The sequence below is a fragment of the Anomaloglossus baeobatrachus genome, chromosome 2, assembly GCF_048569485.1.
Source record: "Anomaloglossus baeobatrachus isolate aAnoBae1 chromosome 2, aAnoBae1.hap1, whole genome shotgun sequence".
NCBI lineage: Eukaryota > Metazoa > Chordata > Amphibia > Anura > Aromobatidae > Anomaloglossus > Anomaloglossus baeobatrachus.
Genome location: NC_134354.1, coordinates 19,507,334 through 19,529,201, shown reverse-complemented (window position 1 = coordinate 19,529,201; position 21,868 = coordinate 19,507,334). Strand labels below are relative to the sequence as shown.

The window sequence follows — 21,868 nt, the reverse complement described above, 5'->3', positions numbered from 1 at the left end:
TGTCTGCCCAGTGGCCTCAGCCAGCGAATTGTTAAGGGCAAATTCTGCCCAGGGTAGGAGGGAGGACCAGTTATCGTGGTTCTCAGCAACAAAGTGTCGAAGGTATATAATCATGGATTGATTGGTACGCTCAACCAAACCATTGGTCTCCGGATGGTATGCCGAAGATAGATTCAACTCAATTTGCAGAAGGCTACAAAGATCTCGCCAGAAACGGGAAGCAAATTGCGGGCCTCTATCACAAATGATACGATCTGGCATCCCGTGAAGCCTAAAGACATGCTTGAGGAATAGTTTGGCTAGTACCCTGGAAGATGGGATTCTCGATAACGGTACGAGATGAACCATCCGGGAGAAATGGTCCGTAATGACCCACACAAATCTATGTCCCTGTGAACATGGAAGATCACCCACAAAGTCCATGCCTACCACCTCCCATGGTCTATCTGGCACTGGTAAAGGATGCAAGAGCCCAGCCGGTCTCTGCCGTAATGGACGGTTGCGAGCACACGAGTAGCAGGAACCGACATATCTCTTGACGTGGCTGGCTAAGTGTGGCCACCAATACCACCTCTCCAGTAACTCTCGTGTCCGTCTAATACCAAAATGCCCACCCACCTTTGAGGTGTGGGCCCATGACAGTATATCATTCTGTCGATCAGGCGGAATGATATACTGTCATGGGCCCACACCTCAAAGGTGGGTGGGCATTTTGGTATTAGACGGACACGAGAGTTACTGGAGAGGTGGTATTGGTGGCCACACTTAGCCAGCCACGTCAAGAGATATGTCGGTTCCTGCTACTCGTGTGCTCGCAACCGTCCATTACGGCAGAGACCGGCTGGGCTCTTGCATCCTTTACCAGTGCCAGATAAACCATGGGAGGTGGTAGGCATGGACTTTGTGGGTGATCTTCCATGTTCACAGGGACATAGATTTGTGTGGGTCATTACGGACCATTTCTCCCGGATGGTTCATCTCGTACCGTTATCGAGAATCCCATCTTCCAGGGTACTAGCCAAACTATTCCTCAAGCATGTCTTTAGGCTTCACGGGATGCCAGATCGTATCATTTGTGATAGAGGCCCGCAATTTGCTTCCCGTTTCTGGCGAGATCTTTGTAGCCTTCTGCAAATTGAGTTGAATCTATCTTCGGCATACCATCCGGAGACCAATGGTTTGGTTGAGCGTACCAATCAATCCATGATTATATACCTTCGACACTTTGTTGCTGAGAACCACGATAACTGGTCCTCCCTCCTACCCTGGGCAGAATTTGCCCTTAACAATTCGCTGGCTGAGGCCACTGGGCAGACACCGTTCGTACTCAATAATGGGCAACACCCTAGGGTACCGGTACCGTTTCCCGCTGCTGCACCTCCTCCTCTTGTGGCCGACTGGGCAACTAATGCCAGAGAGGTTTGGGATCGGACTCAAGAGTCAATCCAAGCAGCTAAGGACCGTATGAAGACGGTGTCCGATCGGTTTCGTCGCCCGGCTCCTGTCTTTTCTCCAGGGGACTTTGTGTGGCTCTCTGCAAAAAACGTGAAACTTAGAGTGAGCTCTGTCAAATTTGCTCCTCGCTTCCTGGGTCCTTATGAGGTTCTTCGACAGGTAAATCCTGTAGTCTACCAATTGAAGTTACCCGTCCATCTTAGGATCCATGACAAATTCCATGTTTCACTGCTAAAGCCGGCAATTTTACCTCACGCTCGTGAAGTGCACTCTCCTGCTTCTGATTCCTCTCGCTCTAGCTATGAGGTACGAGCCATAGTTGGTTCTAAGATGGTTAGAGGGCGCAGGTTCTTCTTGATAGATTGGGAGGGCTACGGCCCGGAACATCGCTCTTGGGAGCCTGAGGAGGCTGTCCATGCTCCCGACTTAGTTGCTGATTACCTGCGTCGCCGGGAGGGGGGCCCTTGAGGGGGAGGTACTGTTACGGTTGCTGCGAGCACTGGAGACTATGTCCAGATTTCTTGCTACTGCACATGTGCGAGCGCTGGAGACTAAGTCCAGAGAAGCAGGGACCTCACGAGTAGCAAGAGCATCCTTGACATAGCCTGCCAACCCTCTCCAGAAGATAGGAATCAACACCTTCTCTGGCCAATCTAGTTCTGCCACCAGAGTTCTAAAAGCAATGGCATAAGAACTAGTGGATAACGAACCCTGAGATAGATCTAACAGTCTCAGGGCCGCATCATGGGTAACCTGCGGACCCATGAATACCGCCTTAAGAGCATCAAGAAAGTCTTGATGTCTCAGAGTAACCACATCAGAGCGCTCCCATAGGGGAGTCGCCCATTCTAAGGCTTTGTCCTGAAGTAAGGAGATGATAAAGCCTACTCTGGACCTCTCCGTAGAGAAGCGAGAAGAGTTGACCTCTAGGTGTATCTGACACTGACTAATGAAACCACGACATGATCTGGCATCGCCAGAATATCTGTTTGGCAGAGCAAGTCGAGGATCATGTGCAGATGTCACCATGGTCTGAGGTTTATCCTCTATACTCTTGAGCCGTGACTCAAGTACTTGTATGTAACGGTGTAACTGCTGATATTCTGCCATAACTGCCAGACCCTTGGCTCAGTCCTAATGTTACGGGGGGCTGTCTGATAATAACTTAAAGGAGTATCAGACAGTCAGGGTCCACCGTGCAAAGACTCTGCTGCAGACTATGGCAGAGTGCAATACCTCTGTTAACTCACAGAAGGATATAATAAGTAAGTAAAGCAATTCCTCCCTTACTTGGAGGGTGTGTGGAATGATCTCTGTTAATAATCACAGAGACAAAGGCAATGTGTGTGAAATGGCACCTACCTAGGTCCGCTCTTCTAGTGGTGCAAAAGAGACGAACAGCAGCGTAAGCCGCACAAAGCTCCTACCTCTGTTCGCTCCCCTAGTGTGCGAGGATACGAACAACTGCCAGACGCAGTATAAGGAACGTTACCCTAGCGGCAACGTCCACCTACGAGTCGAATCACAAGGCCCAGCCAGACCATGTGCCTCAGGCACCTGCCTATGTCCGCTCCCCTAAGAGGTAAGGATACGGACAGCAGCCGAAGCTGTAAGGTATAAGAACGCTACCCTGCCGGTAGCGCTCACCTTGCATAGACAGAGGAATGCCTAGAGGAACGTGCACAGGGCGTCTACCCTCATGCATGAACCAAGAGGACTGAGCGCCATGCGGCGTGTGTCAGGGTCTTATATAGACTCTGTGCCTCATCCAAGATGGAGGACACCAGAGCCAATCGGCTGCCAGAACGACAAGAGTGACGTCATGCTGGCCTATCACCGAGCAAGGCGTCACAAGCACATGACCAGAGACCAATCGGCATAGAAGGTGTCAGAGACATGTGACCTCGTGTCAGCGATGATGTCACCCGCACATGTGCAATGGCTCCAAGATAGGACTTAGTCTCCAGCGCTCGCACATGTGCAGTAGCAAGAAATCTGGACTTAGTCTCCAGCGCTCGCACATGTGCAGTAGCAAGAAATCTGGACTTAGTCTCCAGCGCTCGCACATGTGCAGTAGCAAGAAATCTGGACATAGTCTCCAGTGCTCGCAGCAACCGTAACAGCGGTCTCGTTCAGCATTAAGCTGTTGGAAGTCCTGTAGTTCTTTTTCAGACTCAGACGTATTTGATCTCAGCAGGGTAGAGGAATATTTTTTACAAATCTCTTTGTAGGACTGGTATGCTGAGTACAGTTGTTCCAGGGCTCCCTCTGGTGGTAGCTCATGAGCACCGGGCACAGATAAAACAGTCACTTGTTTTTGCACTCTTTGCCACAATAATGCTGTCTGGGTAAATAGTTCACATCTGGCTGTTTCTAGGTTCTCTTTAACCTTCCATGTTGGTTTGGTCAACCGTTTAGATCTTTCACTGTAATTTGAGTGTGAGTCCATGTCTTCCTCTTGTTGCTTTAAAGCAGGTAGGGAAATTGTTCTCTTTGACTCCATCAGGAAGGGTGAATGCTGCCTGCACTGGTTGTCATGGAGATCGATACAATGTTGCAATCTCTGCAGTCTGTGTTTTGCAGGATGTATTTACTGAGTCTCTGGCTGCAATTTACAATTAGCTTATGGGGGATTCTTGGTTTATAGCTGCACACAGTTCTGATAACAGGTAAATACTTTACATTGCACTTTGTCTGAAGCTGCTATAAAGTTTTATGCTGTGGCTTGTTATCAACCCCTTGGGGTAATCCTTTCTCTGGATTGTATGCAGTATAGCACTCCTGGAAACAGGTTATTTACTGATATATGTATACTAATCCCGGTCACAGCTAATCCTTTTCACTATTCTGTCTCTTCCTGTAGCAATGAGTCCAACCGCTCTAATTATCAGTTCCTTAGATAACTGTATGATTTACTCACTCTACGGCTTCCACAGATAGTGTTAACTCAGCCCAACGATGACTTGTAGGAAGACAAGGAGAAACGCTGTAGTTTTCTTCAAGAATCTTGTATTAAGTACAAAGTAAAGGCAGGTGAAAAGGAATAATCTGTACAGGGTTGCAGACATGTCTCTTCAGCAATGGTTTCTCTAGACTAACTGAAGGAGAAGGGAGGAGCATTCTATACAGAAGCCAACTAAGGGAGGTACATAGGGACAAACTTCATACAGTCTAATCTACCTAGCAACAATAAAGGAATTTCCTGATAGGAGGAAAAATATGCAATGCAAGAATTACATACAACAGGTTGTTCCCATTCATGGGACACAACAGACATTGTGACCTCGTCTCTGGCCTCACCAAGGTCAGGGATGAGGACGGTATCTGGACTATGGGGTGGAAGGTCCTGGTGAAGCTGAGGCAATATAATAATATCACTGCCCACCTGCCCAACTCCTTCTTCATTGGGAGGGAGAAGGGGAGATGTTACTACCCCGGGCAGCCCCGAAAGTGCTTCAAGTGTGGTAAAACTGGTCATCTGGCCAATGTCTGTACCGTGGTGAAGTGCAGCCTGTGTGGGGACATCGGTCATGTTGCTGCAGACTGCCGGGACGTCAGGTGCAACCTCTGTGGTAAGATGGGCCATCCTCACAGGGACTGTCCAGACGCCTGGCACAACATCTGCAGAGAGTTCCCTGATGAGGATGTGATGGCAGGGGCAGAGGCTCAGGAGGTGGTGGCAGAGGCTCAGGAGGTGGTGGCGGGGGCTCAGGAGGTGGTGGCGGGGGCTCAGGAGGTGGAGGCTCAGGAGGTGGTGGCGGAGGCTCAGGAGGTGGCGGAGGCTCAGGAGGTGGTGACGGAGGCTCAGGAGGTGGTGGCGGAGGCTCAGGAGGTGGTGACGGAGGCTCAGGAGGTGGTGGCGGAGGCTCAGGAGGTGGTGGCGGAGGCTCAGGAGGTGGCGGAGGCTCAGGAGGTGGTGACGGAGGCTCAGGAGGTGGTGGCGGAGGCTCAGGAGGTGGTGGCGGAGGCTCAGGAGGTAGTGGCGGAGGCTCAGGAGATGGTGGCGGAGGCTCAGGAGGTGGTGGCGGAGGCTCAGGAGGTAGTGGCGGAGGCTCAGGAGATGGTGGCGGAGGCTCAGGAGGTGGTGGCGGAGGCTCAGGAGGTTGTGGCAGAGGCTCAGGAGGTGGTGGCAGAGGCTCAGGAGGTGGTGGCAGAGGCCCAGGAGGTGGTGGCAGAGGCCCAGGAGGTGGTGGCAGAGGCCCAGGAGGTGGTGGCGGAGGCTCAGGAGGTGGTGGCAGAGGCTCAGGAGGTGGTGGCGGAGGCTCAGGAGGTGGTGGCGGAGGCTCAGGAGGTGGTGGCAGAGGCTCAGGAGGTGGTGGCGGAGGCCCAGGAGGTGGTGGCGGAGGCTCAGGAGGTGGTGGCGGAGGCTCAGGAGGTGGTGGCGGAGGCTCAGGAGATGGTGGCAGAGGCCCAGGAGGAGGTTTTCACATCAGGAGAGGTACTCCCCAACCCAGATGTCCCCCGGGAGTCCGCTCAGCTAATACCAGAGCAGGAGGGTGAGGAGGGGAACATGGAGGTCGTCTCTCAGGTCCAGCAGTCTCAGGTGGCCCCCCCTTCAGCATCTGTATCTGATGACTGGACCATTAGTCAGAATAAAAGGAAGAAGAAGGACGCGTCCTCCCGTAGACCTGAGGCTGCATGTGACAGGGCTAGTAAGAAGGTCCAGAGCTCTGTGGGTGCGATGGTCGTGTCCAACAAGTATGGGGCTTTGTCCCATGATGATGATTTTGAGAGGGAATTGGGGACACTTGAATGTGACAGGGACATAGAGGAACATCCCCCGCCAAAGCGGAAGCCCCTCTCTGTAGACCCTCAGGTAGAATCTGCCATGGACACCAATGGAGGACAGAATGTCCCTGACTCGGGATGAGGAGTATCACTCTGCTCCTTCTATATATTGTATGGTGATTGCTGAGTTTCATTGACGCTTCATTCCCCGACAAGTGTGGACTCATTATTTATTTCTGTATTTGATCTGATTATTTAGTGCCGGTGTCTGTGTAACCTCAGTGATTTGTGACTTGTATTAATGGGAGTTTTTGTTTCTTATACATGTATTTATGTTTGTTTTTTCTAATAAAAATTGCCCCCTATGTACAAGAATATAACTACTGCAATACTGCCCCCTATTTACAAGAATATAACTACTATAATACTGCCTCCTATGTACAAGAATATAACTACTATAATACTGCCCCTATGTACAAGAATATAACTACTATAATACTGCCCCTATATACAAGAATATAACTACTATAATACTGCCTCTATGTACAAGAATATAACTACTATAATACTGCCCCTATGTACAAGAATATAAACTACTATAATACTGCCCCCTATGTACAAGAATATAACTACTATAATACTGCTCCAATGTACAAGAATATAACTACTATAATACTGCTCCTATGTACAAGAATATAACTACTATAATACTGCCTCCTATGTACAAGAATATAACTACTATAATACTGCCTCCTATGTACAAGAATATAACTACTATAATACTGCCTCCTATGTACAAGAATATAACTACTATAATACTGCCTCCTATGTACAAGAATATAACTACTATAATACTGCCCCTATGTACAAGAATATAACTACTATAATACTGCCCCTATGTACAAGAATATAACTACTATAATACTGCTCCTATGTACAAGAATATAACTACTATAATACTGCCTATGTATAAGAATATATCTACTATAATACTGCCCCCTATGTACAAGAATATAAATACTATAATACTGCCTCTATGTACAAGAATATAACTACCATAATACTGCCTCCTATGTACAAGAATATAACTACTATAATACTGCCCCCTATGTACAAGAATTAACTACTGTAATACTGCCCCCTATGTACAATAATATAAATACTATAATACTGCCTCTATGTACAAGAATATAACTACCATAATACTGCCTCCTATGTACAAGAATATAACTACTATAATACTGCCCCCTATGTACAAGAATATAACTACTATAATACTGCTCCTATGTACAAGAATATAACTACTATAATACTGCCCCTATGTACAAGAATATAACTACCATAATACTGCCTCCTATGTACAAGAATATAACTACTATAATACTGCCTCCTATGTACAAGAATATAACTACTATAATACTGCCCCCTATGTACAAGAATATAACTACTATAATACTGCCTCCTATGTACAAGAATATAACTACTATAATACTGCCTCCTATGTACAAGAATATAACTACTATAATACTGCCCCCTATGTACAAGAATATAAATACTATAATACTGCCTCTATGTACAAGAATATAACTACCATAATACTGCCTCCTATGTACAAGAATATAACTACTATAATACTGCCTCCTATATACAAGAATATAACTACTATAATACTGCCCCCTATGTACAAGAATATAAATACTATAATACTGCCTCTATGTACAAGAATATAACTACCATAATACTGCCTCCTATGTACAAGAATATAACTACTATAATACTGCCTCCTATGTACAAGAATATAACTACTATAATACTGCCCCCTATGTACAAGAATATAACTACTATAATACTGCCTCCTATGTACAAGAATATAACTACTATAATACTGCCTCCTATGTACAAGAATATAACTACTATAATACTGCCCCCTATGTACAAGAATATAAATACTATAATACTGCCTCTATGTACAAGAATATAACTACCATAATACTGCCTCCTATGTACAAGAATATAACTACTATAATACTGCCTCCTATATACAAGAATATAACTACTATAATACTGCCCCCTATGTACAAGAATATAAATACTATAATACTGCCTCTATGTACAAGAATATAACTACCATAATACTGCCTCCTATGTACAAGAATATAACTACTATAATACTGCCTCCTACGTACAAGAACATAACTACTATAATACTGCCCCCTATGTACAAGAACATAACGACTATAATACTGCCCCTATGTACAAGAATATAACTACTATAATACTGCCCCCTATGTACAAGAACATAACTACTATAATACTGCCCCCTATGTACAAGAATATAACGACTATAATACTGCCCCCTATGTACAAGAATATAACTACTATAATACTGCCCCCTATGTACAAGAATATAACGACAATAATACTGCCCCCTATGTACAAGAATATAACTACTATAATACTGCTCCTATGTACAAGAATATAACTACTACAATACTGCCCCCTATGTACAAGAATATAACTACTATAATACTGCTCCTATGTACAAGAATATAACTACTATAATACTGCTCCTATGTACAAGAATATAACTACTACAATACTGCCCCCTATGTACAAGAATATAACTACTATAATACTGCCTCCTATGTACAAGAATATAAATACTATAATACTGCCTCCTATGTACAAGAATATAACTACTATAATACTGTCCCTATGTACAAGAATATAACTACTATAATACTGCTCCTATGTACAAGAACATAACTACTATAATACTGCCCCTATGTACAAGAATATAACGACTATAATACTGCTCCTATATACAAGAATATAACTACTACAATACTGCCTCCTATGTACAAGAATATAACTACCATAATACTGCCTCCTATGTACAAGAATATAACTACTATAATACTGCCCCCTATGTACAAGAATATAACGACTATAATACTGCTCCTATGTACAAGAATATAACTACTATAATACTGCCTCTATGTACAAGAATATAACTACTATAATACTGCCTCCTATGTACAAGAATATAACGACTATAATACTGCTCCTATGTACAAGAATATAACTACTATAATACTGCCTCCTATGTACAAGAATATAACTACTATAATACTGCCACTATGTACAAGAATATAACTACTATAATACTGCCTCTATGTACAAGAATATAACTACTATAATACTGCCTCCTATGTACAAGAATATAACGACTATAATACTGCTCCTATGTACAAGAATATAACTACTATAATACTGCCTCCTATGTACAAGAATATAACTACTATAATACTGCCTCTATGTACAAGAATATAACGACTATAATACTGCTCCTATGTACAAGAATATAACGACTATAATACTGCTCCTATGTACAAGAATATAACTACTATAATACTGCCTCCTATGTACAAGAATATAACTACTATAATACTGCCACTATGTACAAGAATATAACTATAATACTGCTCCTATGTACAAGAATATAAGTACTATAATACTGCCTCTATGTACAAGAATATAAGTACTATAATACTGCCCCTATGTACAAGAATATAACTACTATAATACTGCCACTATGTAAAAGAATATAACTATAATACTGCTCCTATGTACAAGAATATAAGTACTATAATACTGCCTCTATGTACAAGAATATAAGTACTATAATACTGCCCCTATGTACAAGAATATAACTACTATAATACTGCCACTATGTACAAGAATATAACTATAATACTGCTCCTATGTACAAGAATATAAGTACTATAATACTGCCTCTATGTACAAGAATATAACTACTATAATACTGCTCCTATGTACAAGAATATAACGACTATAATACTGCTCCTATGTACAAGAATATAACTACTATAATACTGCCTCCTATGTACAAGAATATAACTACTATAATACTGCCACTATGTACAAGAATATAACTATAATACTGCTCCTATGTACAAGAATATAAGTACTATAATACTGCCTCTATGTACAAGAATATAAGTACTATAATACTGCCCCTATGTACAAGAATATAACTACTATAATACTGCCACTATGTAAAAGAATATAACTATAATACTGCTCCTATGTACAAGAATATAAGTACTATAATACTGCCTCTATGTACAAGAATATAAGTACTATAATACTGCCCCTATGTACAAGAATATAACTACTATAATACTGCCACTATGTACAAGAATATAACTATAATACTGCTCCTATGTACAAGAATATAACTACTATAATACTGCCTCCTATGTACAAGAATATAACCACTATAATACTGCCCCTATGTACAAGAATATTACTATAATACTGCTCCTATATACAAGAATATAACTACTATAATACTGCTCCTATGTACAAGAATATAAGCATAATTTGCTCCTTGCGGAGTCCTGTAATGTAATCCCGCTATAATCTCTGCATTTTCTCTATGTAATCAAGGATTTCCTCACAGTTTATTTCTAGTCAGGAGACTTAGTAGGAAGGAAAAGTCAATATTGGTGAGTATCAGTGAGGAAATATTAACATCCAGGAATAAACACTTAGTGCAGCCGCTCTCGTTCAGTAGATTCTGTAGCGATAAATGATATTGATTGCTCCGTTAATCTCGGGGCTTTTTTGCCGGCACTAATGAGAGTCTGGTTACAGCTGCTGTGCCGCCATTACCTCGCACCTCTAATGCAAATATCAATAGAGCGAGCGGCGGAATAAATAAGGTTGCGCTATCTACTCCCTCCACTAAAAATACAGCCCCAATATATAGTTACAAGGACATTACTGTAATCTGCAGAACACACATTATAAAGCATGCAGGGTAATTCAGGAGCCACATTACAGCAGCAGCGCGCTCACCCCGGGAACCGGGCCAGGAACGAATAATGAGGAGAAGAGAGCGGGAACCCGAAAACATACAAATCACCAATCAATAACCTGAGAAGAAATGTGAAATCACATAATAAGAAAAATATGGTTACAAAGGAGCAGTATTATAGTAGTTATATTCTTGTATATAGGGGGCAGTATTATAGTAGTTATATTCTTGTACATAGGAGCAGTATTATAGTAGTTATATTCTTGTACATAGGAGCAGTATTATAGTAGTTATATTCTTGTACATAGGAGCAGTATTATAGTAGTTATATTCTTGTACATAGGAGCAGTATTATAGTAGTTATATTCTTGTACATAGGGGCAGTATTATAGTAGTTATATTCTTGTACATAGGAGTAGTATTGTAGTAGTTATATTCTTGTACATAGAAGCAGTATTATAGTAGTTATATTCTTGTACATAGGAGCAGTATTATAGTAGTTATATTCTTGTACATAGGAGCAGTATTGTAGTAGTTATATTCTTGTACATAGGAGTAGTATTGTAGTAGTTATATTCTTGTACATAGGAGCAGTATTATAGTAGTTATATTCTTGTACATAGGGGGCAGTATTATAGTAGTTATATTCTTGTACATAGGGGGCAGTATTATAGTAGTTATATTCTTGTACATAGGGGGCAGTATTATAGTAGTTATATTCTTGTACATAGGGAGCAGTATTATAGTAGTTATATTCTTGTACATAGGAGCAGTATTATAGTAGTTATATTCTTGTACATAGGGGGCAGTATTATAGTAGTTATATTCTTGTACATAGGAGCAGTATTATAGTAGTTATATTCTTGTACATAGGAGCAGTATTATAGTAGTTATATTCTTGTACATAGGAGGCAGTATTATAGTAGTTATATTCTTGTACATAGGGGCAGTATTATAGTAGTTATATTCTTGTACATAGGAGCAGTATTATAGTAGTTATATTCTTGTACATAGGGGGCAGTATTATAGTAGTTATATTCTTGTACATAGGGAGCAGTATTATAGTAGTTATATTCTTGTACATAGGGGCTGTATTATAGTAGTTATATTCCTGTACATAGGAGCAGTATTATAGTAGTTATATTCTTCTACATAGGAGCAGTATTATAGTAGCTATATTCTTGTACATAGGGGGCAGTATTATAGTAGTTATATTCTTGTACATAGGGAGCAGTATTATAGTAGTTATATTCTTGTACATAGGGGCTGTATTATAGTAGTTATATTCCTGTACATAGGAGCAGTATTATAGTAGTTATATTCTTGTACATAGGGGCTGTATTATAATAGTTATATTCTTGTACATAGGGAGCAGTATTATGGTAGTTATATTCTTGTACATAGGGGCAGTATTATAGTAGTTATATTCTTGTACATAGGAGGCAGTATTATAGTAGTTATATTCTTGTACATAGGGGGCAGTATTATAGTAGTTATATTCTTGTACATAGGAGCAGTATTATAGCAGTTATATTCTTGTACCTAGGGGCAGTATTATAGTAGTTATATTTCTGTATATAGAGGCAGTATTATAGTAGATATATTCTTGTACATAGGAGCAGTACTATAGTAGCTATATTCCTGTACATAGAGGCAGTATTATAGTAGATATATTATTGTACATAGGGGGCAGTATTATAGTAATTATATTCTTGTACATAGGGGGCAGTATTATAGTAGTTATATTCTTGTACATAGGGGGCAGTATTATAGTAGTTATATTCTTGTACATAGGGGGCAGTATTATAGTAGTTATATTCTTGTACATAGGGGCAGTATTATAGTAGTTATATTCTTGTATATAGGGGCAGTATTATAGTAATTATATTCTTGTACATAGGGGGCAGTATTATAGTAGTTATATTCTTGTACATAGGGGGCAGTATTATAGTAGTTATATTCTTGTACATAGGGGGCAGTATTATAGTAGTTATATTCTTGTACATAGGAGCAGTATTATAGTAGTTATATTCTTGTATATAGGGGCAGTATTATAGTAATTATATTCTTGTACATAGGGGCAGTATTATAGTAGTTATATTCTTGTACATAGGGGGCAGTATTATAGTAGTTATATTCTTGTACATAGGGGGCAGTATTATAGTAGTTATATTCTTGTACATAGGGGCAGTATTATAGTAGTTATATTCTTGTACATAGAGGGCAGTATTATAGTAGTTATATTCTTGTACATAGGGGCAGTATTATAGTAGTTATATTCTTGTACATAGGGGGCAGTATTATAGTAGTTATATTCTTGTACATAGGAGCAGTATTATAGTAGTTATATTCTTGTACATAGGGGCAGTATTATAGTAGTTATATTCTTGTACATAGGGGGCAGTATTATAGTAGTTATATTCTTGTACATAGGGACAGTATTATAGTAGTTATATTCTTGTACATAGGGGGCAGTATTATAGTAGTTATATTCTTGTACATAGGGGGCAGTATTATAGTAGTTATATTCTTGTACATAGGGGTAGTATTATAGTAGTTATATTCTTGTATATAGGGTGCAGTATTATAGTAGTTATATTCTTGTACATAGGGGCAGTATTATAGTAGTTCTATTCTTGTACATAGGGGCAGTATTATAGTAGTTATATTCTTGTACATAGGGGCAGTATTATAGTAGTTATATTCTTGTACATAGGGGCAGTATTATAGTAGTTATATTCTTGTACATAGGGACAGTATTATAGTAGTTATATTCTTGTATATAGGGGGCAGTATTATAGTAGTTATATTCTTGTACATAGGGGCAGTATTATAGTAGTTATATTCTTGTACATAGGGGCAGTATTATAGTAGTTATATTCTTGTACATAGAGGGCAGTATTATAGTAGTTATATTCTTGTACATAGGGGCAGTATTATAGTAGTTATATTCTTGTACATAGGGGGCAGTATTATAGTAGTTATATTCTTGTACATAGGAGCAGTATTATAGTAGTTATATTCTTGTACATAGGGGCAGTATTATAGTAGTTATATTCTTGTACATAGGGGGCAGTATTATAGTAGTTATATTCTTGTACATAGGGACAGTATTATAGTAGTTATATTCTTGTACATAGGGGGCAGTATTATAGTAGTTATATTCTTGTACATAGGGGGCAGTATTATAGTAGTTATATTCTTGTATATAGGGTGCAGTATTATAGTAGTTATATTCTTGTACATAGGGGCAGTATTATAGTAGTTATATTCTTGTACATAGGGGCAGTATTATAGTAGTTATATTCTTGTACATAGGGGCAGTATTATAGTAGTTATATTCTTGTACATAGGGGCAGTATTATAGTAGTTATATTCTTGTACATAGGGGCAGTATTATAGTAGTTATATTCTTGTATATAGGGGGCAGTATTATAGTAGTTATATTCTTGTACATAGGGGCAGTATTATAGTAGTTATATTGTTGTATATACAGTGAAGGAAATAAGTATTTGATCCCTTGCTGATTAGTTAGTTTTCCCACTGACAAAGACATGAACAGTCTATAATTTTAAGGGTAGCTCAATTTTAGAATTCTATAAATTATATAAATGTATTTGCATTTTTCAGAGAGAAATAAGTATTGGATCCCTCTGGCAAGCAAGACTTAATACTTGGTGGCGTCCCCTTGTTGGCCGCACAGCAGTCAGACGTTTTTGTAGTTGATGATGATGTTTGATGTCAGGAGGAATTTTGCTCTACTCCTCTTTGCAGATCATCTCTAAATCATTAAAATTTTGAGGCTGTCGCTTGGCAACTCGGAGCTTCAGCTCCTCCATAGGTTTTCTATGGGATTAAGGTCTGGAGACTGGCTAGGCCACTCCATGACCTTAATGTGCTTCTTTTTTGAGTAACCCCTTTGTTGCCTTGGCTGTATATTTTGGGTCATATTCGTGCTGGAAGACCAAGCTACGACCCATTTTTAATGTCCTGGCAGAGGGAAGGAGGTTGTCACTCAGGATTTTACGGTACATGTCTACATCCATTGTCCTATTGATGCGATGAAGTAGTCCTGTGCCCTTAGCAGAGAAACACCTCCAAAACATGTTTCCACCTCCATGCTTGACAGTGGGGATGGTGTTCTTTGGGTCATAGGCAGCATTTCTCTTCCTCCAAACACGACAAGTTGACTTAATGCCAAAGAGCTCAATTTTTGTCTCATCTGACCACAGCACCTTCTCCCATTCACTCTCAAAATCATCCATGTGTTCATTGGCAAACTATAGATAGGTCGGTTGCACATGGGCCTTCTTCAGACGGGCCGGCTGCACACGGGCCTTCTTCAGACGGGCCGGCTGCACACGGGCCTTCTTCAGATGGGCCGGCTGCACATGGGCCTTCTTCAGACGGGCCGGTTGCACATGGGCCTTCTTCAGACGGGCCGGCTGCATATGGGCCTTCTTCAGACAGGCCGGCTGCACATAGGCCTTCTTCAGACGGGCCGGCTGCACATGGGCCTTCTTCAGACGGGCCGGCTGCACATGGGCCTTTTCAGACGGACTGGCTGCACATGGGCCGTCTTGAGCAGTGGGACTTTAGGGGCATTGCAGGATTTTAAGCCATTACGAAGTAATGTGTTACCAATGGGTTTTCTTGGTGACAGTGCTCCCAGCTGCCTTGAGATCATTAATTAGTTCCTCCCCGTGTAGTTTTCGGCTGATCTCGCACTTTCCTTATGATCCTGGAGACCCCACGAGGTGAGATTATGCCCCAGATCGATGTCGAGTGACACTCATTGTATTTCTTCCATTTTCTTACTATTGCACCAATTGTCTCCTTCTCACCCAGCGTCTTACTTATGGCTTTGTAGCCCATTCCAGCCTTGTGCAGGTCTATGGTCTTCTCCATTCCAGCCTTGTGCAGGTCTATGGTCTTCTCCATTGTATACTGGTCAGGTCTCTTCTGCACGTTCCCAGTGCTGGTGTATACTGGACAGGTCTCTTCTCCATGTTCCCAGTGTTGGTGTATACTGGTCAGGTCTCTTCTCCACGTTCCCAGTGTTGGTATATACTGGTCAGGTCTCTTCTCCACGTTCCCAGTGTTGGTGTATACTGGTCAGGTCTCTTCTCCACGTTCCCAGTGTTGGTGTATACTGGTCAGGTCTGTTCTCCACGTTCCCAGTGTTGATATATACTGGTCAGGTCTCTTCTCCACGTTCCCAGTGTTGGTGTATACTGGTCAGGTCTCTTCTCCACGTTCCCAGTGTTGGTGTATACTGGTCAGGTCTCTTCTCCACGTTCCCAGTGTTGGTGTATACTGGTCAGGTCTCTTCTGCACGTTCCCAGTGTTGGTGTATACTGGTCAGGTCTCTTCTCCACGTTCCTAGTGTTGGTGTACACTGGTCAGGTCTCTTCTCCACATTCCCAGTGTTGGTGTATACTGGACAGGTCTCTTCTCCATGTTCCCAGTGTTGGTGTATACTGGTCAGGTCTCTTCTCCACGTTCTCAGTGTTGGTGTATACTGGTCAGGTCTCTTCTCCATGTTCCCAGTGTTGGTGTATACTGGTCAGGTCTCTTCTCCACGTTCCCAGTGTTGGTGTATACTGGTCAGGTCTCTTCTGCACGTTCCCAGTGTTGGTGTATACTGGTCAGGCCTCTTCTGCACGTTCCCAGTGTTGGTGTATACTGGTCAGGTCTCTTCTGCACGTTCCCAGTGTTGGTGTATACTGGTCAGGTCTCTTCTCCATATTCCCAGTGGTCACTGGTCGGTTTACTTGGGGATGTAAACAGCTTTTTCTTCACTCACATGTGTTGGATTGGGTTGAGGTCTGGGGACTGTGGGGACAATCCAGCTCCTCTACTTCATTGTCATTGAACCATCTCTTCCCCAATCTCGCTGTATGCTTCAGGTCCTTATCCTGGTTGAACACTATGTCGTCCTTTTCATACCCATAGTACTCGAGTGTATGAAGTATCTCGTCTTGTAGGATCCTCACATATAGCACAGCATTGATACCACCATCCATCCTCGTTTAGTGTCCAATGCCTTTGGATCAAACGTGACAGCTCCTTCAATTTCTCGGTCCATTTGCCCCTTTTCCCTTGTTTCTTCAAGACCCATTCCCCCCCATCAGAGCCGACTATTGACTTTCATCTCATCGCTGCAAATCCCTCGTTTCCAATCTTTCACTCTCCGTTCTGTGTAATCTCGAGCCGACGCTTCTTATGATGATATTGATGTTGAGGTTTCTTCTCCTTTTTTTGGGGTCACCATTCCAGACTTGTGTAATGCGCGTCGCTCCGACGCTTGCATGGACGTCTGTGATGTCACTATTATAAAGCATATGAGCCGCCTCCACTGCCGGGTGTCTCCAGAACTGATAGACCTTGTGATGAGATGACTTGGTGACTCGGATATTTTGCCTGGACGTCACCTCTTGGCTTTTAAATGGACGGACTTTGTTTCTTATTCTTCCACCTGTCATGGCCTCACATGATGCAGTTTGGCAATTTTCTTGGCTGAGAGACCGCTATCGATGACCTGGATGATGACGTTTCTCTTTTCTTGGGAAATTTTCTTTATGGCGGCTCTTCGATTACAACCAGTGACCTTTCACTTGGGAATCAACTAATAACACACTGAGCTATTAGGGAATGTGAGAACAGGCTGTAATTTGTAGTATACGGGAAGAAAAAGAGCAAAACGGTAACAATACAGTGAAAGACGAGAATCTGCATAACTAATCATCTGCTAAATAGCTGCAAGTCACATTTATTGATGGTCTATAAAATGAAGGTAGTTTCATGTACAAAGATCTAATGGATGGTGAGACTTGGAGCCTGAAAGTCAAACATTCAAAACATTGTTACCCTTTTGCTCATCACTGTATACTAACAATAAAGCCAATAGATAGCGGCAATACTAGTGTAGATAGGGACAAAGACAGCTAATAAAGGAAACCAGAAAAAAATCCCAATTGGTATACAAGATGCTTTAGCAAAAAATGTAGGGTATTAAAATATAACTTTTATTAAGATAACCTTAAAACTTGGTTTATGACCATATAGTCTATTTTATGAAATGACACACACACATTAAAAACAGTCCCCCCCCTCCCTTTGGACTGTACTGACCTGTGTATTATGAACACTCAGGTGCAAAGTGTGCAAATAAGAAGGATTTCACTCAATTCCTATGTCAGGCTTCAGGGTGTTGAGAGTTTCTCCTTCAAACTCCTCTGGTGGAAGCTCACCTCAGGGTTGAGGACCATCTCTGAGTGAGGAACCAGGACCAGTGACATCTCCCTCTCCAACGCGTTTCTTCTCAACAAAGATTCATCAGCGGAGCTATAAGAGGTGAGGCCCGTAATAACTGTCTGGACAGGAGTACAGAAGAGAGACTGAGGGCACCACCATAATTTGAGGGACCAATAAGAAAGAGAGGACCATCTGAGTGAGGAATTAGGGCCAGTGACATCTTCCTCTTTTGACGCGTTTCTTCTCAACCGAGATTCATCAGGGGAGCTATAAGAAGTGAGGCCTGTAATAACTGGCTAGAAAGGAGTACAGAAGAGAAACTGAAGGTACCACCATAATTTGAGGGATCAATAAGAAAGAAAGAAAGAAAGAGGACCACCTCTGAGTGAGGAACCAGGGCCAGTGACATCTTCCTCTTTCAACGCGTTTCTTCTCAACCGAGATTCATCAGTGGAGTTATAAGGGGTGAGGCCCATAAAAACTGTCTGGACAGGAGTACAGAAGAGAGACTGAGGGCACCACCATAATTTGAGGGATCAATAAGAAAGAAAGACCATCTCTGAGTGAGGAACCAGGACCAGTGACATCTTCCTCTTTCGACGCGCTTCTTCTCAACTGCGATTCATCAGGGGAGCTAAAAGATGGGAGGCCCGCAATAACTGACTAGTGCATAACCGCTCCTGTGGTCAAAATGGTGCCTCCTAGCTGCATTCTGCTTTCCAACCCGTTATTTAAACTATGTGTCACGCTAGTTACAGGGAAGTACCCAGCAAACGGTAAAAGGGAAGGGAGATTCTGAGTCTAGGGATGGGAAGATGGTGACCCCTGACCAAACCTTCTTCTGGGTCCTGGCTTCCCTCTCCCCCCTAGATAGGTGCTGCACCTATGTGCCGAGCTGGATACCTGGCCCTGGGTGACCATGATCTGTGCCCTAGGAAGGGAATGGATGGGATGAGCTCTTTGTCAACACCACTAGGAGCTAAAGGACACACAGGGATAATGAAGAAAGGACAATAACAAACAACTGCAAGATGATTAAGGGAGAGGGACTGCAACAAAGTAACTCCAGATGAATGCAAGCCGACGGCTTGCACTCATGATCTGCAGGGAGTTAGAGCTATCACCAGCACAGATCAGAGGGGAATGAGGGTATTTAAGCACACACAGGGAAGTGCTGATGAAAACAGCTGAATAGGATGAAGAACTGTGCAGGGTACTAAATGAAAAGGGACGAAAGCCAAGCAGAGCAGATACATAAGATACCATATACACCAAGCATGAATAATGGAAGGTCAGGGAGAAGTTTGCCCAGTCAAACTCTGCGATCTTATATAGCTGGACACCATACACAACGGCATACAATCTAGACTCTGGATGTGATGTAGCGTGGTCAGTTAATTTGGAAATAGACCGCCAATAAACAGGCGGCATAGTTTAAATAATGGGCTGGAAAGCACAATGCAGCTAGGAGGCACTATTTTTCACCGCAGGTGCGGGTAAGCACTCTCATGTCTATCCAGTTATTATGGGCGTCCCCTCTTATAGCCCCCCTGATAAATCTCTGTTGAGAAGAAACGCGTTGGAAGAGGAGGATGTCAATGGCCTGGTTCCTCAATCAGAGATGGTCCTCAACCCTGAGGTTAGCTTCCATCAGAGGAGTTTGAAGGAGAAACTCATCGAAAGAGGAAGATATCACTGACCCTGCTTCTTCTCTCAGAGATGGTTCTCAACCAAATTGGGAGCTTCCATCAGAGGAGTTTGGAGGATAAACTCATCAAAAGAGGAAGATGTCACTGACCCTGGTTCTTCTCTCAGAGATGGTCCTCAACCAAGTTGTGAGCTTCCATCAGAGGAGTTTGGAGGAGAAACTCATCGAAAGAGGAAGATGTCACTGACCCTGGTTCTTCTCTCAGAGATGGTCCTCAACCAAGTTGTGAGCTTCCATCAGAGGAGTTTGGAGGAGAAACTCATCGAAAGAGGAAGATGTCACTAACCCTGGTTCTTCTCTCAGAGATGGTCCTCAACCCTGAGGTTAGCTTCCACCAGAGGAGTTTGGAGGAGAAACTCTCAACACCCTGCAGCCTCACGTAGGAATTGTGTAAGATCTTTCTTATTTGCACCGGAGTATCTGTTCATGATACACAGGTCAGTACAGTCCACCAAAACAGGCCAAAGGGAGGGTGGAACTGGCAGGTTGGTGTTTTTTTGTCTAGTTGGTCATAAACCAATTTTTAAGGTTATCTTAATAAAAGTTATATTTTATTACCCATTATTCCTCCTATAGCATCTAGTGGCAATATGTATGGGTGGATTCAAGACTCATAATTCACCTTTCCAAGCATAAACTCCAGTGGATCCTCTGGTTTTTCGAAAACCAGATCTTCTGTGATCTCCTAATAAAAAAAAAAAGAAAAGATGGAGATAATAAACCCATAATAACAGAAAATTCATGATAATAGAGCGACCATTCCACCATCACTTTCTGAGCAGCACTTTTCTACTTACCATGAAGACCCCACAACTATGGGGTCTGTGGTCAGTGGGTGGGAACCATAGCATTTTACTGTATGAAGCTTTTTGGGGGGCTTCTATGCTCAGCACATAGAAATTTATTTTTGAGGGGCTTCAACTAATTGAAAGAGGGGCTGTCTGCAGTACTGACCACTGAAAACTGCTTGTAGTGGTATATAGGTGATGTATATTAAAGCTGAAACAACATATGTGCATAGTCATACAGGTACAGGTCCATGCGAAGCCCACCATGAACTACTGTGTGATGAGTGGTCTTTTTTTTTGTGCAATATGGTTTCATTTATCAAGATATAATTTAAAAAAAAAATTTAGGGACTCTTCTGGCAACTTTTGCTAATAAGGGTTATATAGAAAAAAAAATCACCAGTTTGAGGTTAGTTATGGGATCTCCTGGTGAGGCGGATTCTCTAATGCGGGCGTCACACGAGGCGATCTATCGTGCGATAGATCGTCGGGGTCACAGTTTTCGTGACGCACATCCGGCTTCGTTGGCGACGTCGTCCCATGAGACACCTACGAGCGATCGCAAATGGGTGAGAAATCTGGTATCGTGTACTCGTCCTTGATTTTTTTAAAAAAAAAGTTTTATTTTCCTTTGCGCAAGTTGTTCATCGTACCCGGGGTAGCACACATCGCTCCGTGTGACACCCCGGGAACGATGAACACAGCCTACCACTTACCTCGGCACCCGCCGGCTATGTGGAAGGAAGGAGGTGGGCGGGATGTTTTCGTCCCGCTCATCTCCACCCCTCCGCTTCTATTGGCCGGCCGCTGTGTGATGTCGCTGTGACGCCGCACGTCCCACCCCCTTCAGGAAGTGGATGTTCGCCACCCACAGCGAGGTCGCTCAGCACGTAAGTACGTGTGACGGGGGTTAAACGACTTTGTGTGACACGGGCAGCGATTTGCCCGTAACGCAAAAACGACGGGGGCGGATACGATCGATTGTGAAATCGCACAATCGGTCGTCCCGTGTAAAGCAGGCTTTACTGTCAGTGTTCCCCAGAGTTCAGTCCTAGGCCCCCTTCTCTTACTGTTGGGGTTCTTCAGGGT

At 42.5% G+C, this 21,868-nt stretch overlaps 1 protein-coding gene across 3 annotated transcripts in view; it reads right to left on the bottom strand.

Moving 5' to 3' along the window:
* Window positions 1-21,868, bottom strand: part of TEX55 (testis expressed 55) — a 117,117-nt gene that overhangs the window by 13,889 nt on the left and 81,360 nt on the right. For 2 of the 3 annotated variants that reach the window (XM_075332829.1, XM_075332831.1), the window contains one exon: window positions 20,614-20,676. The exons of the other annotated variant lie outside the window; for it this stretch is intronic. In XM_075332829.1, coding sequence (XP_075188944.1) covers window positions 20,614-20,676 — 63 coding nt within the window. The remainder of the gene's footprint in view (window positions 1-20,613; window positions 20,677-21,868) is intronic. 3 annotated transcript variants of the gene reach the window in all.